At 35.7% G+C, this 26,290-nt stretch overlaps 1 protein-coding gene across 14 annotated transcripts in view; it reads right to left on the bottom strand.

Moving 5' to 3' along the window:
• GRM8 (glutamate metabotropic receptor 8) overlaps positions 1-26,290 on the bottom strand; it is a 348,011-nt gene that overhangs the window by 87,817 nt on the left and 233,904 nt on the right. The window contains exon 8 of one of the 14 annotated variants that reach the window (XM_050715784.1): positions 23,646-23,689. The exons of the other annotated variants lie outside the window; for them this stretch is intronic. Coding sequence (XP_050571741.1) covers positions 23,661-23,689 — 29 coding nt within the window. The 3' untranslated portion in view covers positions 23,646-23,660. Of the gene's footprint in view, positions 1-23,645; positions 23,690-26,290 lie in introns of those variants that run through there. 14 annotated transcript variants of the gene reach the window in all.

Genomic DNA, 26,290 nt, shown 5'->3' with positions numbered 1-26,290 from the left:
TATTTTTCAACAAAAATTCTTTCTTAGGATTGACTTGGTGATGTTAAATTACAAGTATTTTCTCTGAAACAAAGTATGAAGTAATGCCTTCTTGATAACCGCTATTTGCCTCCAGCACTGAAGACGCTAAAGCAGAATTTCAAGAAGATATGACATTTGCCAGCTACTCTCTAATTAAATTCATTTGGGCACAAAACTTGCTGTAATTCTCAATGAAGTCTACTAAGTAATAGTTTCAATATGTGAAAAGTGATGAGCATCTCTTCCTAAGTTTGACCTATAATATCTCTTGCACAGATAAAAGTATACTTGGATTTATTTTTTACAATCCATTATTAATATCTAACACCAGACAAGTATTTCTTTCATCATTAGGGCACCCAAACATGTTAATAACAGGAACCTGAAAGTGAACAATCCAAACAAACAAACAAACAAGAAGTGATTCAATTAAAACGGAATTAAGCAGTGGGAGAAGGAAAAACAAAAATGAAAAGAATAAAATTAATCTTTTCCTCTCTCCTCCTCTTCTTTCAATTTTTAATTTGATAGGCTTTTACTTTGTTGACATGAGGGCATCATTGTACACCAGCAAGGTACAACTTTTTTAAAAAATATAGGCTAATGAATATTGAGAAGGGCAATCCAGCTCCTCAACAACCTGCAAGACAGCATTTAAATACCATAATTTGAATCATAACAACAAAAATTGTTACTGAATGAAATATGCAAGCATTTATGTTAACTTTCAGCATATGGGGTTACTTCTGCTGCATCTCTTCCAAGAGCCTGTGTTGACACAGTGGATTGCAAAGCAAGGCTGGTAGGGAAATTAAGATATCTTTGCCATTTTCAAACCTCGGTGCTACTGGGATAAACTGGTTGTCATAAAATAACTGTCCTCTTCACTATGTTATGTGAGATAAAACAACCAGGGACCACCAGGTCATTCTAACAGTTGTCTAAATGCATACAATGTACTTGAGTAAAGTATCATCTGAATCACATCAATCTGTTTACAGTATATAGTCACAAATTAATTGAAACAGAAAGGTCAAATAAAGCTATTTTTTCCCATCTAGCAGTCCATATCAAGTCTGCCATCAGAAGAAGCTTATCTAGTCAATCTAGTCAAGAAGATTTTTTTGTTTGTTGGTTGGTTTGTTTTGTTTTGTTTTTACCAGCACTGTTCTTGAGGAACAATGTCAAGTGACTGAAATTTGGAAATGAAAACCTTGATTTTCAATGTGTTGTTTTCTTTTGGTTTTGTTTGTTTTGTTTTGTTTTGCTTTTAATACTGTTAGGGAAATAGACAAAAATATTTGCTACAGATTGAATTACAACAAATTACACAACATGGTCTCTTGTAACATAAAATTTGAAGGTACTATATGGAAGAACAACTAGAAAAAGAGAACTCTCTGCAGTTAGGGTAATATCAATACCTTAAAAAAGGCTTAAAAAAACAAATACTTCGAATTATACTGGACATCTCACCCAACAGTTTCTTGTAGTCATTTTGGACTCAAATTGATTTTTGTCCCACACAAACCAATTATCTCAATTATTAAATGGAAGATTGCTGAGGAGAAAATGATCTAACATCTTCTATACTTAACTGCCTTCTTTAAAATTTATGTTGTACATGATGAATCATGGATCTAAAGTTAAAAGTCTTTGGAAAAGGGGGAAGAGAGAAAAGAATGCTGCAGTAAAGAAAATTGCCAAGAAAATTATTCTGGAGGACTTTTGAAGTCTGTCACTTTTATTTTCTCTCCCATCTTAAAGTATAACGTGAAGTCTGAATGTTTACACCTTTACAGTACCAATATTCTCACTTCAGTGTAGTCAATTCATTGTTTTTCCTTTCAGAAATAAAAAAGTCACTGTTTCATCACCACAAATGTATTGAAGTTTGAATATTTAATTTTTGCAACATGGCATTGTATGTACTAAGTTATTTCTAAGGGAAAATTAGGAAGGGTTATTAGAATAGAATAGAAGCATTAGGATTGGAAAAGACCTCCAAGATCATCTGGTCCAACCATCCCCCTACCACCAATGTCACCCACTAAACCATGTCCCTAAGCACCACATCCAACTTTTCCCTAAACACCCCCAGTGACGGTGACATCACCACCTCCCTGGGCAACCTGTTCCAATGCCTGACTACTCTTTCTGAGAAGAAATTTCTCAAACATACTTTTGCTTGAACACAGGATTATCTAAAATTGTTTAAAGTTTAATTTTATTGAAACAATTTAATGCATTGAACAGATAAAAGATGCAGTTGTTCAAGAAGGACTCTTGCTCAATATCAAAATGGTAAACATGATGATTTTACTTTTATTTATAAACTCTAAAAATCATTACTTTTTAAAGTAATTTCTTTAAGTTCTAAGTTTCTCATCTGTGTCCACAATACATATTTACCATAAAATCAATAATCTTGAAGAAAACACAACCTGAATTTCTTTCTATTTATCATGACTGTATTTTAGACACAGTCAAACATCTTGTCCATAAATTAATTTTACTTATAGAACAAAGTGTATCATGTTGTACAAAACCATTTGGGGCATAATTCAAAGGGCAAATAAAACACTGACATGGCAAATCACTGACAAACAAAACTTTAACTAATAAATTCATTTTAAGCTTTCCTCCTGTTAGCTCACCAATAGGGAAATACGTTGTTCTTCTCTTTTTTCACCTGATGCTTACCTCTATTTTCTGCTCATGTGTTAAGTATTATAACTTCAAAAGTATAATATATTTAAAACAAACTGTGGTGCTTTAAAATATTCTTGAAAATATTTTTTCCCCAGAAAATATCTATAAATAAGGCAGAGAGAAACTAACAGGAGAGAAACTAACATAACCTTCCCCTGTTCTTGCTGAATATGTATAAGTGCATATCTCAACTGTATCATGGTGAGATTGTTTTGGTTTTATGGTGTGTATTGAAACAGATGATCCACAAGTTTTACCATGAAAATTGGTAAGTTTTTAATATACCTAGATTTCTACCCAAGGAACTTAGGTAATGGCCCATTTCCCATATTGCTATAATCCCTCTGGCTGGGCTGCAGGTACAGAACTTATGCCACAAAAAATAAAGTTGCATTATGCCAATCATCTCAGCCTGTATTTCTGAGATTTAAATATCATTTTCAAAGAGAATTTGTGTAACAAAATATGAACCCACTTAAAGAGGATGTTTAGGGTTTGCCTAAACTATTTCAAATACCAGAGAAGACTCCTTGAACTACTCTCTCTGGTGTTAGAAATAGAGTTCATGTTGATGAATGGAAATAAGCAAATGCTTGGAATAATCTACCCATAATTGAGTAAATCTATTTAAGCTAATTCACTTTTAATTTACAACAATGGAAGCACATTTTTCTATCTGGGATGCATCTACTGAAATGATCTACTGGACTTCAGATGTAATGTCACAGGTTGCACTCTATTCTTTTTTTTTTTTTCTTTTGCTAGAGATATACTGCTGACAATATGTTGTCTAGAAACAAGAGTATTGAAATCCTACCAGTTAAAAATGTCATTGCATCCCACCAGAACAAATTTACATCAACAGTATGAGCCACTGGGAAACAATCTATAAGCATGAGAAACCAAAATTTCTTGGCAATTATATAACATCTTAGAATGCAGTAAGAACTAGAAACATCCATTCAGTGTATGTCAAATACTGGAGAATTTGATCATGTGAGTCCTGTCTCAACTGCACAAATCTGGATCAGAGCACATCCCTTAGGTGGGAGCCTGATCTTGCTTAACAACTTAAAGTGATAAGGAAAGCACCAGTTCTCCCAGCTTTCTCCAACCAAGCACAGCAACATGAAGTTTCTCTCCTGTGCATCCACCAAGTCCTTCACAGTCCACCCATCCCATCTACTAGATTCTAGCAAGTGCGAGAAACTGCTTTTGCCTCCTGAATATCAGTTCTTCTCCATATTTGCTTACCTGTGGAGACACTCTCTTTTTTTTTTTTTTTTTTTTAATCCACTGTAGCAGGTTGTATTTTCAGTGTCTACCTGATTGCTTCCCAAGTCAAGTATTTTCTTGCCATTTAGGGATGTATAAGCAGCCTCATCCCTTTAGGGACATATAAGCAGCCTCACTCTAAAAATATTATAGTATTCCTAGTTTCACTTTGCCCAGATTCAGCTTTCAAACTATGCCATGCTTGCAAAATTGCAATAAAATTAGTTCTCCTTTATCAGAGTATATTCCTTCATGAGACAAGAAAGAAAACAAAATAACTCTTAACCTTTCATTAGATAAAGCTTCTTGAGTTTCTTGTCGTAAAAAAAAAAAAGTTTGATAAAGCATTATAACACTTCCTTGTCTCTGCAATATGCAAGCACCATTTTTAAACAATGAATAATAGAAATGGATAATGACTTCCAGTGATAATACCACAAATGCTGACGACAGCAGCTTTAACTGTATTTTTCATTCTGCTATATAATACACTCAGAAACATATTTGTTTTCTTAGCAGGATTCTTCCCATTAACTGATGTTCTCCTAATCATCTAACTTGAGACTGAAATTATTTTCTTAGTCTCCACACAATAGGACACCACACTATGTCCATTAAGTGTATCACTTTTTGTTAAATAAAAAATTAAATAAATCATTTGTTGGGTCCAGACTCTAAGTTTACAGACTGAAAGAACAATGGATTTGGAGTTGGTTTCCTTTCTTTTTTTCTTTTATTTTTTCTTTTTTTTTTTTTCCTTTTCCTTAAGGCTATAGAAGAGTATAAATCATTAGCTATTATTAGTAATTAAGTAAAATTCCCAAATAAAGAGAGAAAAATGAACTTTTTATACCAAAAAAAAAGCATACTGCAGAAATGTTGATCAGTCTGCTTTCTTGAAAAGTACTATAAATAGTACCAACATGCAGTGTAAAGATTCTACTGATGATGCATGAGCATCAGCTGAAAAGAAGCAAATATAAATATGCCTGTTCAACAACCAAAGTGACTGTTCAGATACTTTTGATTTTGTTACGACAAAATCAAGAATGCCCTTGTTTTTTCGATTTTCCTGTAAAATATAAACTAACTTTGCTTTACGTGCTTCATCTGTGCCTACAATAGGGAAATGTCAATATAATAAAACACTCTCTTTAACTAGATAATGTAATATTTGTATCATTCAAAGTCTCATTTTAGATCATTACCTATATACACCGCATAACCACATTATCAGGCTATTATTACATGATGACTAGTTCAGAAGAGAACTCATTAAAAAGTTTTGTGGATTTCCAAGCCTAGGGCAAGTTTAATTAAAGTCAGTGAAGAATTTTAAATTGGAAGAAAATTAAAGTAGTAAGAAACATAAAACATAATCTACTGACGCGTTCGAAAGTTGCCCAGAAAAAGTGAACAGGATCAGATGTTAATGATCATTGATTAAAAGGGTCATACACATTACAAGTTAGGTTAGAAATAGCAAAGGAAAGCCCAACTTGAAGTAACATCTCACATATGTGTTTGTTGGGCCCTAGTTTGTTGTTGTCATAGGTGACTGCCTTCTGAGAGGAGAAGAATGCCCAATATGCTGTCTGGACCCAACCCGTAGGGAAGTCTGCTGCCTCCCTAGGGCCCAAGTGAGAGACATTACTAGAAAATTCACTAGTCTGGTACAGTTCTCTGATTATTATCCATTATTGGTTTTTCACAAAATTGGCAGTGATGAAGTAACAAAGAGAAGCCCAAGGGCAATCAAAAGTGACTTCAGGGCCTTGGAGTAAATGATTAAAGGATCAGGGGCATAGGCAGTGTTTTACTCTATCCTTCCAGTACCAGGGAACAATATTGAAGGAATAAGGAGACCCAGCTGACCAATATGTGACTCTGAGGTTGGTGTCACTAACAGAATTTTGGGTTTCTTGATCATGGGATGGTCTACACAATACCAGACCTGCTGCTGCCTGATGGGTTGCACCTTTCTCAGAGCGAGAAATGGATTTTTGTGCAGGATTTAGCAGGGCTGATTGTCATGGCTTTAAACTAGATTGAAAGGGGAAAGGGATAAAACCAGGCTCACCAGTGATCAGCTATGGCATGGCACAACAAAATTTGAGGGACTCCATGATAGTGAGATCCTTCAGTCTGCTCCATGAGATGCTAGGTACAGTGAAGCACATTTGAAATGCTTGAGGAACAAGCAAGAGGAGCTAGGAGTCTTGGCTCAGTCCCAGAGCTATGACATTATTGGAATAAGTAAAACTTGGTGGGAAGAGTCCTGTGACTGGTGTGTTAGAATGGAAGGTTACAGGCTCTTCAGAAGGGACAGGAGGGGATATGGTGTGGCACTGTATGTAATGGAGGGGCTGGGCTGCACAGAGCTTGCAGCTCACGATGGCAAGGCCTCTGGGTAAGGAACAAGCAAATTAAGCAGTGTCATTGTAGGAGCCTAGTATAGGCCACCCAGCTAGGATGATGAGACTGATGAATTATTCTTTAGGGAACTAAGAGATACCTCTAGATCAGCTGCCCTTGTCCTTATGCGGGACTTCAACTTGCCATATGTTAACCAAGAATACCACACAGCTGATAGCTGATACAGACAGCTTCAGAAGATACCTACAACACCTTGATGGTAACTTCTTGTTACAGGTCCTAAGGGATTATACTGACATTTCCCTTTGTCAATATAATAAAACACGCTCTTTAACTAGATAATGGAACATTTGTATCAAAGTCCCATTTTAGATCATTAAATATATACAACACATACCCACATTATCATGACATTATTACATGATGACAAGTTCAGAAGAGAGCTCCTTAAAAAGTTCTGTGGATTTTTGTGGATCCCATCTGGCCCCATAGAATTGCATACATCTAAGTGGAGTAGCAGGTCGCTAACCATTCCCTCATGAGGGCTTCATTCTGCTCTTCTGTAGTTAATTTTGATTAATTATAGAAGATGTCTATAAGCCTAGATTAAACTAAATAACTAGTTTTGCACAAGGTTAGGTAAAACAAAACTGATGCTTTAAATTTTTAGGATATGCAATGGAAATTGAAGGAAAAAAAAAAGCTCTTTGGGACTACATTCTGGCAATTTTTCTCTAAACAAAACAAAACTAATTCAAAAAGATAAAAATAAATAGTCAAGACATTTTGAAATAAATAGTTATTTTGAACTAATCAACTATGTTCATTTTCTTTTCTGCAGAAGATAATGTTTAAATGTATTATGCTATCTTCTGATTTCTTTTCAAAGGATTTAATTTCAAGAGTGCATTTTGAATTGAAGAAATGTACTGATATTCCTTACCAGTGAAAGGCTTTCCTTCATATTCTATAGCAGTAGCTTTCACTATGTGAACAAATTCAAGTTTCAGTAATCATTAATGGAAAATCCTACCCACTCCTACCCATTTTTCTTTTTCAGTTTAGTGGATTCCCCCCAGATATTTATGTTGCCTCTGAAAACCAAAGCTATTTTTCAAGGTGAAGAATGAGCATTTTGAGCCCAAGAACATATTTTTATATCAAAAGGAAAACTTTCTAGATAACAAAGCTAATAAGAAGAAAAACACTTCCAGTATGCATGTGCAAAGGCTGCAGATGCTGAAAGGAAAAGGGACAAGCTATTCAAATGAATGTAGTACTGCATGTCCAAGCTTTCTTATGTTATTTAATTTTGTTTGGGAAATTCATTGACTGGGCAATGCAGCCCTGCCTGCATATCGCCTATCAGCTGTTGCCAATAAAATTGACAATTGAAGTTATGTCCAACAGCAGCTGCTTCACTCAGCTTTACTAGTTTTGTTTCATCCATCTGGATCTGTAGTCACAAGCTTATTTTTCATGTGCATGTATTTCTACTGTACACATCTGTGCATTAAAGCAAGGTTTCACTTTGAGGTTATATACACAGGTACAAGTTCTGTTATAGATCATCATTAAGTAAAATGCCAAGTTGCACTTTGCTCCTTTTTTTTTTTTTTTTTTTTTTTTTTTTTAAAGAATTAAGGCTTGCCTGAATAACAAGCAGGGATAAATACCAATGCTGGACCCACTGCACATGACAGTCAGGGCTGAGACACTGCTGTAATGGAATCTCACTTTATCTCCTTTCTCCAGATGGACTGAAAATTTATTCTCTGTGAAGGTAATAACTTAAACATTTGTAATAACTTATTAAGAAGGCAAAGCATTCTAATTCCTTTAGGATCCAAGCAAAGGTTAGTTCCCAGGCTGCTTTTAAGCAAGCTTACATCACAATATTTCAGGAGTGCGTGTTTTCTGATGTGTTTTAACAGCAAAAAGCTATCCCAACCACAGAGCTGTAAGCCAGCAGGCAGCCTAGATTTTTTTCCCTTGTTATATGTCTAGGAAAAAAGATCTAGGTAACATTCTTACACATTTTCAAAACTGTAAAAAATAATCTAAAGGTAAGATTTTCAAGGCTATTTAATGAGATTCAGATGCCTAATCTGTACAAGAAATGAAATAAAACTATTTGAAGGCTCCTATATAGCTCTGGAATCACAAACTGATAAATTACCTCAAAAAATCTGTATATATATTTGATATATATACATTAATTTTTATAAATATGTGTTTACATTTATAAAATATGGCATGTGGTGTGTATAAACAGAGAGGAACATAGACTGAACACAGCAGCGTAAGAAAAGTCCATTAATAACTGTAAAATATATTATCCCAAGCAGGCACTATTGATATTGATTTACTCAGAAAGTGTGATTGCCAAAGAATTTTATGAGATTTTTTGACATTGCAAGTCATCTTTAGAAAAAAGTGCTATGAAATTAATCATTTTATTGAACTGTGATTGTAGGAGCATAACCACACAATTACTTCTTAAATTGTTGCAGCATTCTAGTTGAACACATATTTTATACCAAATGTTAAGTAGGCCAACCTGGAAAAAAACAAAGATAATAAGATATATTTCTGAAGCAGTAACAGTTACTAGATTTAATTTTGAAATAAACCCAAGTGTTTAAGCAAGCAATGAAATAGTGTCAACAGAATTATACATTCTTGCTCTCTCTGTTGTGCCAGAGGCTCCTCTCGCAACTTCTCTGCTTTACTCAGTTCTATAAATGCCTGCAAGGCTAAAGCAGGAAAGAGACTAAGATGGTCAGCACAGCAGTCTCTTAGAATGAAATTCCATTACATTTAATGTTAAATTCTAAGAATGAAGTCTGTGCAGCTTTAAGAAAGATTTCTATGGTTATATTTCTATTGTTAACTTCCTGATCAATCTGTCAGAACCTGTATTTACTTCAGTTTGATCTTTTTTCCCTAGGTTTTTGTTTGTTTGTTTGTTTTTTGTTTGTTTTTAAATTTGGAATGGTTAGTAGCACATAACAGAATAGTTTTCCTATTACTCAAACTCTTAACTGAACTGTTAGTATGAAGGATAACACAACATAACCTGAATTCAGTTAACAAGGAGTGCTACAGTTTCACCTTACGGTCTCACTTAACCAGAGAAATCCATAACAAGGTTAAAATTCTAGCTAAAATAAAAATCTGAGTGCACTTTAGTGACAAATTGCGCTGTTACATAAGAAGATAAATCTAGACCTCCCAAAGTTAAAAATTTATTTCAGTTGTCAGTTCTTGCTCCTTCCTTACTCCTTCCTTATTTTTTTTCTCCTTGTTGCTCACAATGATTAGTACTTTTATATTTAAACTTCCTTCACAGTTCATCTGCTTAGGATAACAGGAAACTAATTCTGCCTCAAACAACATTTTCTGTGCAAAAGAAAATTTTCAAAGCTCTGTCTTAAACACTCCTCAAACACGTTTCTACAGGATGGCAGTGATAAAAGGTTTGACATTCAAATGACAGTAATTCCTCAGCGGGCTTGTGAAACAAGGTTGAAGAGTTTAAAATCCAGTCATAGAATATTGCCAGAGTTTTCAGGGGAAGCAATGTAAAATACATTTATCAAGAAAATATGACTTAATTCTGACCTGAGCAGTACCAGGTTTGAAGGCATTATTTCCTCTGATTTGAATAGTAAAAGGTGATAAAGATAAGCTAAGGGTCAGGAGGGGGTGGTTTATAACCATGTTGTAACGTTGGCTCATTAAACACAGAGACTGACTGCCTGGGGAAGTTGTGGAGTTTCCATTGCTGGGCCTTTTAAACACTTTTCCCCTGCTCAGTAGTAGAAGAACAGACTAAACAACATCCTGAAGATTTAACTTGCTCTATTTTCTGACACCACTTTTAAACACAATAAAGGAAGATGTTGTTCATAGTAGCATAGACATTATATAGACATTATCCAGAAGTTTACCATACCTATTTTAAGTCACATTTATATCATACAGACAAATAACCTCTACTCAGATATACAATCCACATACTGTTTGTGTCTTTTTCGCCATAACACTCAAAATTTTGGTCCTCTGTTTTTGATTCTGCCCTAGACTGTTGTAGGTGAGTGAGCCAAAGCAGAATGGCAACCTATGAAGAAACTATCAAAGTTACCAGTGTAAATACTCTCTCTATTAGCCTTAAATTGTTTAAGATTTACTAGGATGTCTCACTTTCAGCATTAAGGAAAGCAGAGTAGCTCAAAGTGCACATTAGTTTATTACTGGGAGATAAAATTCAGATAAAGAGATCATTACCTTAGAAGAGAGGAATAAAACACAACTGCAAGTATTGATCCTTATCTTCATGTAATTTAAGGTATTATTTGGGCAAGGAAGCTGCTTTCAGAAAACAGAAGGGCTGAGGAGTCAAAAGCAAACTGGAGTACTGAAATAAGAGGACTCTTGTCCTCTTATTACCATAGTTTAAAATTCACTGTGATGCCCAGAGAAGTGTATTAAACGTCACAATTTCAGGGAAAATGTCATAACTTAAAGATAAAAAGAACCAAGTATGACTCGTAAGTATTTTTCCACAGCATCACTGAGTCTACAAAATAATGAAAGAAATGAGTCACACAGTAAAAACTACTTTAAAAATAAATAAATAAATAAACAGAATTAAAAACACTACATATTCCTTGAATTGGTGTCCAAAGTATGATCTTAGGTCATTAAAACAGTTATCACTATGAGTAAAAAAATGCAACTATCAAACTATCATTAATTTGAGAGACCAGAGCCAGTTTACAGCGATTGTGTAACAATTCAGGCATTTCTGTATCCAAGCTGCCTATTACTACAACAAAATATTTATCTGCTTCTTTTGTGAGCTTTGCTAACACCACATAGATGAGGAGAGCAAATTAATTGTCATAACACTAACACTTTTCTCCACAGAAGTCAGTATCTTGGAGACCTTTTCAATCTTTAATAAAATGTAACCACATAAACTGTATATAAATAGATCAGGCAGAAAACTAGCAAATTAGGTCTGACTCTACACTGTGCAGACATCATTCTCACTGAAATCAGAGGCAGAAATAGGACAAGGTCAGGCCTTACAATCCTGTAACAAGCAACAACTCTGACAATATGTTGGTATAACTATATTGATTTCAATAACTACATGTTTGATTTATGCTGGTGTCAGCTCAGAAGCAAGCCTCCACAGATGTTCGTGTCCCCCTCAGTTTAAACAAAGGCCACTGACAGAGTCGTCGGTGCTAGCAGCTATTTCACACCTCTGCTGTGGACTGCTCACTGCAAGAGCAACCTCACTGAGCCACCAGGACAACTAACATACTGTCATACTAACATATGTTAGCAAAAAGTGGGTGTAAGTTTTCAACAAGCAGCTGCTGGGATAAAAGACAGGCTCATGCCTGAGAAAAATTCAAGCAGCATATGCAAGGGCTGAATTTTCTTTGGAGTTCTCTAATTTGGAGAATTAAAACTGTGGTCCCAGATGGCGAATCATTCATAAGATTATCTTCATTTACAACCTTAGCATCAGTTTATCATAATGTCCCTTTCTTCATTATTTATGAAGATATGATATCTATGCAATCAATGGCTATTACAGCTTTCAGTTTGCTTTTTAAAACACTTAGTAATTACTCCAGTGACATCCCCTTTCCTCTCCAAGACACTGGGCTTTTAATTTCTATGTGTTGAATTAATGACATTAATTAGCTCTATGCCTTGACAGCACACAATTTCAGCCCAAGAGCTTCCTCAAATAAGAAGGAGAATGAGAGCAGTTGAAACAAATGCAGTGAATGTAATGTCTCTCAAAAATAAATGTACAGATGTAGTACATATGGCATCCTGAGGGTCTAGATCCTTCAAGTTTATACTTGCCTTATCAGAATCAGGCTAGCTAGATGTTTCCTAGTCCCAGTGCAAAGTTTGGGTGAAATATACATATAATTTGTGGCAATTTGAGGGAAATCTCTCGATTTCCCACTTCAGAAGTGCAGTTACTCTTCTATTGCTAAAGGCTTTCAAAGACAAATGGTTTCTTAGAAAGAAAAAAATAAAAATCACTATGTTTAAAAGCACAGATCTTGTGGGATGCACATAAAGCATTTACAAATGTGCATACTTTAGTATGTGTCACTCCTGCTGAGCAACACACATTGATTCTCAAGTGTGAATCCCACAAGCACAAAAAGAGACATGCATTTCTAGGGGAGAAGAGGCACTTTTTAGAGAAACAGAGTAAGGAGACAACCCGCCAATGTGAAGCCCAAAGACCACATAGCACAAGAAATAATTTTATAAATTATTAAAAATGATGTATTTTCTGTTTGATCTGCAAACACCAGTTGCACCCTGAGAAGCAAATTTTTGCTGCCAAGTATTAAGAGCGTTGCACAAATGGAGATTTCTACACAGGGCTGTGCATTTGTGCAAGTAGTGCACAAATGCACAGCCCTGTGTAGACAGATAAGAATTTGGATATAAACGTTCAAAGAGACAACAGAAGAAATTATAAATATATTACGAGAAGTGCAGAATTATGATACCATAACATCAGTCAAATATAAGCATTAAAATGTTAATGAAGTGCTTGTACAATCCACATACCTCATATAAAAGCAGTGAAGCCGCTTTCTAAACAGCAGTACAATAATCGAATCCCCCTGTCCCAAGATTATTTCAGACATTTCCTGTCATGTTGAATTTCTGAACTAAAGATGATGATGATATCCATTTAAATTGCTGTAGATCTTTTATGCAGTGTGACATAAGTGATATGAAGCATCTCAATAGGATACAGCAGCCCAGGAAACTATACCAGGGGCTTTTTATGAACTCAGTCTCAGCTCCCCACAACAAAATATTTTTTGTGCTTTCCTTCAAAATTTTTTATGCAATGAAAATTACATTATTTTTTCTGTTCTCCAAACATGATTAAGTGCAAATTAAGTGTAGCATATCTTTAGTAATTAATATTAATTAGAATCTGATTTTCTGTAAAACTCAGAAGGTTAACAACTGCAAACTCCATTTTATTCCTTTAGACAAAAGGCTGGGGGTGCGGAGGGGTGTGAAGGAAGAGGAGGGTGTGGACAAGAAGGGGGAGAAGGTTCAAACTGCACATGTAGAAATTTCATCAGCTTCAGAATGATACCGGGACTTCTAATACAACATGAATTCAGTTCCACAGCATTTTCAAGTGAAAAGTGTGATCTCAAAGTTCTCTTGATCTCACCTACAATATATCCCACTTGAGAATGGCGGCTATCCCAAAGCACATTGGGGTAAAGGGAGTTTTTGTTTTATAGTAAGGTTAGGTAAGGGCTGTTATTTTATCCCCAGAAACTGAAAGGTCTTCAGAAAAGAAGAAAATCCATGGTCTAAGACTTAGGGTTCTTATTCATGTTTGTCTATTTGAGACATTGCATATAGCCAGTCACTTCTAATTAATGAGTTATGTTAAAGAGATGTAAGCTACAATGATAGTTTATTAGTCTAACAGCTATAAATCCACCACACTCATTATTCTCAGAATAATAATCTATCATAAACTGGAAGTTTTTAGGTCATCTGTTCTTCAAATAAAACAATACCCAGAAGCTAAAGAAGAGAGATCATTAGAAATATTGTAGTATTAATGCAGCCTTATTTTTCTTCCTCAAAAAAGACACAACTGAATCAGACAGTCTGTAAGCCATTCAAAGGACAGACTTGTTTTGAATAGCCAGAAGAAAAAGAGACAACACTGTTTTGCTGAAGAAGCTTAAGGCAAACTAACAAATGTATTTATAAGTAGTTTTCATACCAATGAAGAAAATAGAACTGAGGTATCAGTGTGAGCAAAGTGTTTGAAATCCTCTTTAAAAAAGAAGGTCTGATGCTCAGGTACTGTTGAGGGTGCTCTTTTTCTATGGTTATGTGTTTGCAAAAGCCTGCCATTTCATATGAATCAGGTTGGAAAAAAAAAGAACTTCAGTCCATGGTTGGTAAGGATGACTCTGTCAGTGGATGCACAGGAATTAAGAACCTGCTGCACTGGAGCCTCAGCATGCGACTTCAGACAGGCAATGCTCAAATGAATATTGATGCTAATTCCTCCTCACCTCCAGCAGGCTGGCAGTAGTCTTCATAATAGTATGTAAAGCCATTTGGTTTTGGAAAAATAGGATTATTCCTCCTCTTGAAAGTATGCACTCTCACATATTTGTTAGCTTAGCAGAAAAGAGTGGATTTAGTTTTTATTGTTGTTCTTTAAAACTGTAGGGAGATTAAACGGTAGCATACATACTGACCACACGCTCCTAATCCCCCCTAAGCATCATTTTTTTTGAGACCACTTTTATTTGTCTATGTAGAAAGGAGTCAAATCCAGTTTAAACTATTAACAGGAAAAGATTATTATTTATTACTATAACACTTATAAGACTCCAGCAAATACATGCCCACTTCTCATATTTACAGTTTTTGTGAGGGGTAAACCTACATATCAAACCTTTCATTTGTATTTTTGCTTGAGAGATGCAAGTCTTAAAAATCTTCTTTACTTTTACTTTCACCAAACTAGCATTTTTAGGATTACAAATGCAGTAAATCCTGTGAAAATGCAGAGCATAAAAAGGCATTTAAGAAAATGATTAATGGTGATAGCAAGCAAACAGTAAAAGTCCACCTGTTCTAAAGTACATCCTATAAAAACCCAATGGTAGTTTAACAATTTCTGCCATAAGTGCTGTAACTACAGAAGCAAACTCTCTTAAAATGTCCACCTAAGAATAATTTGCTGCTCCAAAAACTATGTGAAGGAATTTTCAGCCCTGCAGTTAATCTAGTTTTCTTTTTTGTTTTGATTTGTTTTGTTTTTAATCCTCCCTTTGTAGAGATGGAGAGTTTATAAGTTTTAGAGAAAACTGTCAGGATGAAAATGAGATACAGAAATACAGAGTATTTAAAGACAATCTATTGCAGATAGCAATGGTCCTGAATTGTAGTTGGTAGTGCATCAGTAATATCAGTGTGACAGCTTAGCAAACATTTCACATGGATGATTTCACAAGGAATTCAGTCATAAAAATTCACATTGCAGACTCTCCACAGCTCAGATGTTATGCACTCAGAGAAAATGCTAGTCAAACATAATCTAGATAGATAGTAATGCCACTATGAACAGCATCATTTAACTCTTTTCAGCCATCACGAATTTTGTAAAAATGATGGATTAATGTCACTTCACTGCTTTTTTGTTTTGTTTTCTTTTGTGTTTTGTTTTTTTTTTTTTTACTTTCTAACACTCACACATACACATTTAGAGTTTGGTCTTCTGCATTAAAATTCCTATGCCAGAAAAGTGAATATGTAATATAAAGTGGTTTTGACATGGGTACTAGCTTTAAGGACTTTAATCTCACCAACTGATTATAACAATGAATTGAATATTTTTTTTTTCTTTTCCAGCCACAGGAAACACAAAAAATATAAGAAGAATAAATTGTACTTCAGTACCCTGAACGCTACCGGATTTATAAGGGACCCTTAATGCAACACATGGCCAAGGACACCTCCCACCAGACCAGGTTGCTCCAAGCCCCATCCAACCTTGCCTTGAACACTTCCAGGGAGGGGACATCAACAACTTCTCTGGACAATCTCTTTCAGTGTCTCACCACCCCCTGAGTGAAGATTTTCTTCCTTATATCTAATCTAAATCTACTCTCTTTTAGTTTAAAGCCATTACCCCTTGTCTTATCACTACACTCCCTAACAAATAGTCCCTCTCTGGCTTTCCTGTAGGTCCCTTAGAAGTCTTCTATAAGGTCTCCCTGGAGCCTTCTCTTCTCCAGGCTGAACAACACCAGCTCTCTCAGCCTGTTTTTTAAAAGGTACATTAAAAAAGGTATTTTTTAAAAGGTATGCCATAATTCTTAAACATTTCCTAAACATTTTGTTGTTCTATAGGAGAAACGTTGCAGCCCCTTGAACATCCCTGTGGCCCTCCTCAGGACTTGTTCTAATACTTCCACATCCTTCTTGTGTGGGGGGACCCAGAGCTGAATGCAGTACGCTGGGTGGGGTCTCATGAGAGCAAAGTAGAGGGAGAGAATCACCCCCCTCAACCTGCTGACCTTGCTTCTTTTGATGCAGCTCTGGATACAGTTGGCTTTCTGGGCTGCAAGCACATTGCTGGCTCATGTTGAGCTCCTTGTCAACCAACATACCTGAGTCCTTTTTATCAGGGCTGCTCTCAATCCATTCCCCACCCAGCCTGTATTTGTGCTTGGGATTGCCCCAGTCCAGATGCAAGACCTTGTGCTTAGCCTTGTTAAACTGCATGAAGTTTGCATAGGCCCATCTCTCAAGTGTGTCCAGGTCCGTCTGGATAGCATCCCTTCCCTCCAGTGTGTTGACCGGACCACACAGCTTGGTGTCAAGGGCAAACTTGCTGAGGCTGAACTCAATGCCACCGCCCAAAGTCACTGACAAAGACATTAATTAGTGCCAGTCCCAATACTGGTATTAAATATCAATTTAGAAACAAGGTTGTCATGAGAACAGTGTCAAATGGTTTGCACAAGTTCAAGGAAGATGATATAAGTTGCTTTTGCCCTTTCCACCAATGCTGTAATGCTGTCATAGAAGGCCACCAGATTTGCCAGGCATGATTTGCCCTTAGTGAAGCCATGTTGGCTGTCACCAATAACCTCCTTACTTTCCATGTGCCTTAGAATAGTTTCCAGGAGGATCTGCTCCATGATCTTGCCAGGCATAGAGGTGAGACTGACTGTCCTGTAGTTCTCTGGCTCTTTCTTTTTGCCCTTTTTGTAAATGGGGTTTATGTTCCCCCTCTTTCAGTCAGTGGGAACATCGGACTGCCTCAACTTCTTCAGAGTTGCTCACAAAACACAGTTAGATGCCAGTTTTATGAGAACCACCAATGTTTCTTTCCTTTGAAAAAACAGATCTTAAATGTTACGTTTATTATTGTAAGATTTAAGCACTTCTAGTTTAACCCTATTACTGCATCTGCCATAATTCTTAAACATTTCCTAAACATTTTATTGTTCTAAAAAAAAATTCTAAGATTTTCCAAATAATTTATCATATATAGCAATGTGCAACATGGATAAATGCATTACTTTCTCTATGATATATTCACATTTCCAAATGCCAGGACTTAGAGAACTATAAGTAATAGGTGAATTTCACTGCAATTAATGTATTTTAGACAATGTTTTCTTTCACAGATTTTTAATATCTTAACAAATTTTAATAAATGATACTTTTCCTTATTAAGAGACAATATTCTTAAAAAGCTGTGGGGGAAGATCAGATTCGAAGAAAGAAAAATTGGATAAATGTACTTCCTGTCCCAGAGTAGGAGTAATGAGGAAAAGACACAAAATTCAAGACCAATCAGATCAGTTTCAGCTCCTAAAAAGTGCTAGAACAGATAATAAAACAGTCTGAGCACTTACATGATAAGAACAATATGAAGATGAGTAATAATGACAGTGGATCCATCAAGAATAAATCATGTCAAAACAATATTTTTTTCCATGAAAACATAATAGGCCTTTTGGATAGAGGAAGAGCAGTCACATTGTCATATAATTTCTCTTTAGCCTTTGATGCATTCTCACATGATGTTTTGATAAGCAAACCAGGGAAACACTGCCTGGATGGAATAACTACTGGGTGTAGTACAGTCCTCTATTGGGCTGGACAAGAGCTTGCAGTATTGTTCCACAGGGGTCTCAGAATATGCATTATTGCCATTAAAGGTCTAGTTAAAGAAATCAAAAGTATGTCTATTACATCTGGAATATGACACCACTCAGAGAGAGCTGCAAACATATTGGATCAAAATGATCCCAACAAATTGAAAAACTCTAAAAAAATCATTTTAAAAAGTTCAAATGAGGGCATGAGGGCAGGATGTGTATTTCATGGTAGAAAAACTTAACCACATAATGGCAATCATCACAGAACAGGAATGACTGGTAGAGAGCAAAATAATCTCATTTTTACCCCCAATCCTCTAATGGTCATAAGGTGGACACAATATTTTATGCTGTTATGTTAAGACAAATGACTAGCACTTTTCCATCCTATTCAACATCAGCAAGGTCTTAACTGGAATATTATATCTAATTTTGAGTATAACATTTTAGAAAAGACATGGAACAGCAGAGGAAGCTTAAGAAGAGAGATTAAGAAAACAAAAACTGTCATAAAAGGATAAAGCAACTGTGTCTGTTTAGTCCAAAGAAGAAAAGACTGAGGGCAATATCATAAGCTTCAAAAATGTAAAAGGAAGGCATAAGAAGTTAAAAAGCTCTTGTTCATGTCCACTGTGGATGTAAGCGTAAAATAAGTAGCAAATTTAAGACCCTAATTCCAAGACATGGAATAATAACTTTCACTTGAAAGAATGAACACTTAAGTTATACCTAAGGAAAAACTCTCTAGAAGGACAGTGAAGCAATGGATTGCCTTCGAGGGCTGTGAAATCTTCCTAGCAAATTTTTCCCAACAACGGGTTGAAAAGCATCTGTCTGGAGTGATAACAGTATAGTTAATCCTGTTTTTGGCAATGGGAAAGATTAGATAAACTCTTCAATATCACTTCCAAATTTATTTTATACTATTTTTAATATGTAACAGTAATTACAAATTATTTGTCACTACAGAAACAGAAGCTTATGGACCAAATCACAGTGTAAAATAAACTAAGATACTTTTAATAACAAACCATAAAACTAAAATGCATGTTCAACTTTTGGTGAAATTGACCAGGGCATTTACTTAAGGTAAGAAACTATGAAAATCATGAAATGAGTACCTGAATTTTTAGTACAGATGTGAGGAATAACAATGTGAATCTAAAAACAAAGACGTCTACTAAAGAATATAACTGATGAGTTATAGCTGTTGCTATTTTCCTCCTTTCCTTCATTTGAGTCTCTGCTCATGTCCCACCCTTTTGATGGTTTTGACTACAGACACCTCATTTTACTTTAACAGAAAATATGTACAATTCTATTTAATAATCAGGACCCTTCATTACTAATCTGCAAGCAGGTTAATAAAAGGACATATCTTCAACTCTGTATAAAGTCCCTCAGTTGCAAATACGGACCACACAGCACCTGCCCATATAAAGACCACTATATGTGTTTGTTAGCTGAAATAGTATAACAATCTCTAGCACTTATATCTCAACTCCATTATGTATATATACATCTTTTGTTACTTAAAGCTTGTAGAAAAAGATATTCAGAGATTACTTCCAGGAAGTTTCATATCACAATTCTTTCCATTTGTTCAAATTAGTAGTTGTTATTCTGCTTAAAACGTATCCTTATTACATATTTGCTAGCTGAGTGCTAATTACAATTCCATTAAGGTGAAAGCTAACAAAGTAATTAGGCACATGCATAACTTTATGTGGGAAGTGTCACTAAATTCAGCAAGTCAGTAGATGACTTGCTTTATAACTGGTATTTTCAGCCTTATGGAAGTGTTTGGCTAGACGAGAGGCTTTTCACCTTGATTTTTAAATCTGATTAAATAAAATCTGATATTCCAAAAGAAAAGCTTGATGATCATTTTCCTTTAAGACCCCTAAAAGATTTACAGGGTAAAATAAATGATTATGGGGTGATAATAATGCTCCAGAACTGCACAACAATAACGCTTTTCAGTGACTTTGGTCTCAACATTTCATCAGCAACAAATCATTGATAAAAATATGAATTTGTTTATGTACACTGATTGTTCCTGTAGAATAAAACCTTTAGCCTTGTCAGTTAAGGTACTACTGATCACAAAAAAAAAAAAAAAAAAAAAAAAAATCAACTAGTTTGGTCCCGTGTAAATAAAAAGACCAATGCCCTGCAATTACTTGATGTAATAACTACCAGATCGCCTTCATATGCATGCAAAATTCTAATAAATATTGCAGCAACACAGAAGAACCTTAAACCAGAAACAGATAGGGATGCAGATTTCTTATCTTTCATCTATTCTTGGAGTGAAAACATATCAAAAGAGCAAAAATATCAGGGCAGAATACAGCTAACAGAGGCAGCTAGCACAGCAGCTTTCTAAACATTTTTTGGGCTCTGCTTTTAGGTCTTCTGTGAGGTCCTTCTGAGATTGCTGGGAACTCCTGGATGAACAGCAGGATCCCTGCTGCTCCAGGGGAAGGCAGCTATGGGGTCTGTAGCTTCTAGCAGCTTCTAGCAATTTCAAACAAAACTATTGCTGATCAAATGGTGCTTTCAGCTTTCAGATGACTTTGAGTGGGGAGGGTCAAACACAAGTTCAGAAGGTGCTGCGAGAGTTGGATATAAGGGCCAGCCCAGAACGCAGCTCCCAGAGCAGCAGTTTGTGCAAAAGGTGCACAAAAAAGGGCCAGAAACTGCTGCTGAGGGAAGTATTCGGTGTGCTCAGCAGTGCTGGTGGTGGTGTGGTACAGAGTGCACCCACAGCAGGCACCTGAGCAACAACCTGGGCACATCAGGCACTGGCTCAGACCTAGCTCCTGAGGGAGGATTCCCTTCTTCAGGCCTCTTGCTGAGGCTGTGGGAGGAGGAGATGGGCTCCCTGCCTACAGCAGATGTGTGCTGGCAACCATCTGTCACCAAGCAAAGGAGCTGTGCCAAAGGAGAGGCAGGCAGAGTCTGTGCTTACTAGGTCTGGGAATGGAGACTCCCAGGATGGTGAAGACTAAGAGTAAGCGAAGCTCCTTCCCTGCCTGCAGATCTGCCACTGTGGGACAGAGTCAGTGTCCTCACAGCAGACAAAGGGCTGAGCCTGAGCACAATTCAAAGGGGTGATCCTTCCCCTCTCCTGAGCACTGGTGGACACAGCTGGAGTGCTGTGACCAGTTCTGGGCTCCCCTGTACAGGGAATACTGGTGAGAATCCAATGAAGGGCCATGAAGATGATTAAAAGAATGAAACATCTCTCCTACAAGGATAGGCTGAGAGAGCTGGAACTTCATTTTGGAAAAGAGAAGGCTGAGGAGTGGGATCTCTTCACTGTGTCTAAATATATTCTGGGGAAATAAAGAAGATAGAGCCAAATTCTTCTCAGTGATGCCTAGTGATGGGGAAGAGTCTACAGAAACATACTGATACTCAGAAAATCTTGTTTAAGAAATAAACAAAGAACAATAAAAAATAAATAAATAAAAACAGTCTTTAGAGTACAAGCAAACAGTGGAATAGGTTGGCCAAAGAGGTGGTGCTCCGGATGCAGACTTGAGCAGCCTGCTGTAGCTAGACTAGATATTTCCAGAGGCCAGTTTGCTCACCATTCAACTGTTTTGTGATTTTGTGAGCAATAGTTCTGTTTCTATGCTCTAGTGGCCTTAGATTTTTAGAAAACTGCAAATGATCAATGCAAATGACACAAATATTTTCAGCCATTTGAGTGCATCACCAAGCCAGGACAGGTGTAAAACAGCCACAGAGAGCCATCTTTGCTGCCTCATTTCCCACTGTTAAGTATCAAATGAGGAATATCTGAAAAATCTTCCAAATATGTTTCATGAGCCTCATCTCTAAATGCAAAGAGGTATTATAATTCTATGCATGCATTGTCTGTGTGATGCTATGCAGTCCAGTCTACACAATCCTGAATGAGAAAAGGAGGTGACCCATGAAACACCCACACCATTAATTGTTGTCAGCCCACGGGAAATGCTTCAAGAACTCAGCCTTCAATAGCTATGTTAGAAAAGCTAACAAAGGATCAGGCATTTAAGAAATTAGACCTGTAGTCAAGGTATTGTTACGATATGCATGATTCTTATGCTTATTCTGACATGGTAATGTATAATGCTTTCTCTTTAGAAGCAAGTAAATTTTGAATAATAAACTAGATAGCTGAATATATGTGTAAATGTGAACAAATCTCTCCATCTGTAAAAAAAAGGTAGCTGTAGCATAATTAGAAACAAATAGGTAATTTTCTTCTATTTTTTTAAAGCATACAAAAGCTAGATATTACCACAGTGGAATGTAGCTGACAATCTAGCTCACCATTTCAGCTGATGCAACAGAAAAAGACAACACAACACACATCAATGAAGTGATGAAAAAAATGTATCACATGGAGTGAAAAGCTTTGTTAAAATACCAGAGATCTTGCGTGTTATAAATAATTCTTGATAATGCACAGAATGTTGCCAGAAATTAATACAATATGGGCAATTTAAACCTATATATAACCTAATATATATATAAAAGACTTTTTGGAAGGAAGTGCTACATTTTAGAAGACCTACTTTCAAGAATGACAATGGACAAGTCAGTATAAACTACTGCAAATTAAATGATATGAACTTAGGATATACACAGTGGAATGGGCTGTAAGATTCTTCTGTAACAGTCTTTTTTCTCATTCCTGTGAGCTTTAAGGATCCATTTAGTAATTAATTGCAGTCCTCACTAGATGATATTACTGAAACAGAAATCTACAGATTAAATTGTGCCAGTGCAAAAGCGGCAGTGATTGGCAGTTCTTTCTTAATTACGGCATTAGGTTTAGTACTTGTGTTAATCTGAAATTCATTAACATGTCTCAAGATACCACTAGTTAAATCCAGTTTGCCAACAGGCAGAGTCAGCCCTGAAATTAGTGCTTCAGAAAACCTTGTTTATTGCCTTCTGTCCTCTGGAAAAACAAAAACAAAAAAACACCAGATCAGGTTTTCTGACATCTTGTTTGGATTCTCAAAATAATTCTGTGATAGTCTCAAAGGACAATTTTAGATACACAAAAGCTAGAACGTGTTTTGTGCTAGAATTATTTAGCTACAAATATACAAGTAAATCTCTTATTTCTTCAAACAGATTCTTAATTCATCTTTTTATATTTTATTGATACATTCTTCCATGCTGCAATTTCAGGATCAATAGTTATTCTACCCATAGAAATCTGTGTAGACGATACAGACAGAAAAGCGAATAGAAGTTACATAATTTTTTCAGAAGTGTATCATGCCAATGATCCTGCTATCTTTCTTTGACAGATAAGTTATTTACTTTACAGGGAAAGCATGATAGATGTAATCTCTCTGGATTTCAGACTTTTATTCCATGGGAAATGACTGCTTAAAATTGAGAAGATGTGGATCAAAAGTTAGACAAATGGACGAGGAACTGATTAAAAATCAGATCAATCAGGTTGTGCTGAAAATGTCTGTGTACTGGTGAGTTCCCTTTACAGTACTTCACGGGCTGTCTTGGAAAATTTTAGGTAGTGTTGTCATCAGTGACTATGCCTGCAAATTAAGAATATGCTAATAAATATATTGATAATGTGAAGACAGGGAACAATATCGAATACCACACGGCAGAATTTCGGTAATCTTGGGAACTGAGGCAATAAAAATAAAATTATATGTATAATATGATGCATTCACGGGCTAATAACAGGAACTTTGTTAATAGTATGGAGTACATGTGTTTGCAGATACCAGAGAAAAAATAACGTTCAGATCAGTCTCATACAAGTTTCCTGTCTTTGTCTTTAGCCTCTTCAGGCACATTAAGGGTGCTCTATCTACCTTCATTATTTGATCTTCATAATACAAAATTATTGTTATATAATATTTATATCCCTAATATAATTACAATGGATTTCTCTATATTATCCAAACTTTTTCCCAATCTTATTTTGTAGACTTTCCTTACTATAGTCTCCAAGCAGTATGTCTTGCAAGGATTTGATGTAGAGCTTCTCAGATCCCTAAATAGGCCATCATACTAAGACATGAAAGACAACCCCTTATTAAACTTTCAGATTCATCCCTTCTGAATGTAGTTTCCTGATTTCTGCCTACATTCTCATTCTTATTTTTTTCTTTGTCATATTTCAAATGATTTTACTTACATTTCTTAGAATACGTTGCATTCTTCCTAGGAAATGCTTGGTCATTTGCACTGGACTGACAGATGCCTTAAGATGGATTGGGTGAATGCTACAGAACAATGAATTATATAACTTATTTCCAATTCCAATAAATTATATAACTCACTGACAGTGACTGTTGTACGGACATACAATATGTTATATTTGGCATTTACATGTTTCTATCCAACAGTTTTTGTTTGTTTGTTTGCTTTTCTATTGGCTTCAGTACACTCTTTAAGACCAATTTTTACTTTTCCAGAGATTCTTCCATAACAGTATTTCCTCCTCCTCCTTTCCTATTATCAGCTTTATAACCTACAACTTTTTTCAGTTTTAAAGGTGTTTTCATAGTGGTGTAATTTAAAATCTTGCTTAAGGTGCATCTTAACCACCTTTTATTCAGTGTTTTATCTATGAGGAGATCTTATGATTTGGATGTGTCACAATTAAAATCAGCACACTGCAAGACAAGGAAGTCTATACAATCTCTGTGTATGTGAGGAAGAACCCCATATGTATTACTTTCTCGTTCACTGATTTTAAAGCAGACACAAAATATTTGTCTGATTTTATTATTAAATAATGTATCATTCTTGTTCATTAGATTAACAATTCTCTGAAAAGTAGATTTATCAAATGTTTTTTGCACCAACTCCGCATCTCTGCCATTTGTTCTTTAATTTAATAAACAACTTTCAGGTGATATAATGACAACTCACCACTTTATTCCTTGCTTCCCTTCTCAAGCTCATTTTTCCCCTGCAAAACAGAGGAGTATTGGAGTCTGTTCACCTGTCTTTAGAAGCCTGCAGCACAGATATCTAAAACTGACATAGTTTTCCAGATTTCCCCTGCTGTCAGTACAATTCATCTGGCTTATTTTAAACATGCAAAGGATTAGGTGAACCACATCCCACCAAGTGACTTCCTCTCCATTCACTACAAAAGCAATCAACTAGTTCATGCCCTGACATCTGTACTGTAGATACCTAATGTGAAATAATTTGAATTCCATTCCTATACTATTAATAGCTAAAATTCATGTGCCTGTGTCACTCCATTTTTATGTTTCTCTTCTATTTTATCTAGTTGTATGACACACACAAAATAAGGTGAACCAACCAGATCATAGTAGTTTTGCTACTATCTTTCACAATGCTAAGAAAAACTGCATCTTTTATCACCTACATCACCATGTGTCTGTATTGTTTGCTATTTTCTCAGTGAAAAAAAAAAGAAAAGAAAAAAAGCAATACCATTGTAAATAGCTATTGTCTCTAATCCATCTATTGTTCGATATCTGTAGCATGTCAATCTGCTAAAGTTACAAGTCCTTCTGGTTTTCTGTACCTAACCTAAATAATAATTTTCCATTTCCTGGCAACAAATCATATGACTCGGACACAGGCTTGTGACCCTGTTCCATGGGAGTCATGTTCATTTGTTCTCACTTTCAGTGCTTTGTCCACAGTTTTCTATTATTATCAGGCTTCATTATCCTTCTGCATTTCCCTTCTCAGATCCCCTCTTGTAACATATCGGTCTGGCAATTTATATCAAGGTCTGTGATCATTTCTATTAAATAATCCATTACAAATCATTAGCAAGTGAGGACCATAAGGATGAAAGATTTACATTTAAAAAAATATTTTTCCATTGATCTGGATGTTATTGATTTTGGCAAAGGAACCTCTAAAGGAGGACAAAGAAGCAATTGTAGATGTAACAAGGGAAAAAAAATGAATATTCATAATCATCTTTACAACACATGAGGAGTAAGAGATGCCGATATTAAATCAAGAAAATAAATGTGAAACTTTATAACTGTAGATCTGTATTCATTTTTCATATATAATCTTCAATTAAAAGAACTATATGTAATATCTGAAAACACTGAACGCCGTAAGAATTGTTCCTTTTCTTGAACACCTCCCATTTAATCCCAATATATCTATATATACAACAAAGT

The sequence above is a fragment of the Cygnus atratus genome, chromosome 1 (assembly GCF_013377495.2).
Source record: "Cygnus atratus isolate AKBS03 ecotype Queensland, Australia chromosome 1, CAtr_DNAZoo_HiC_assembly, whole genome shotgun sequence".
NCBI lineage: Eukaryota > Metazoa > Chordata > Aves > Anseriformes > Anatidae > Cygnus > Cygnus atratus.
The sequence above is the reverse complement of the archived record's forward strand: the minus strand, read 5'-3'. Positions and strand labels throughout refer to the sequence as shown.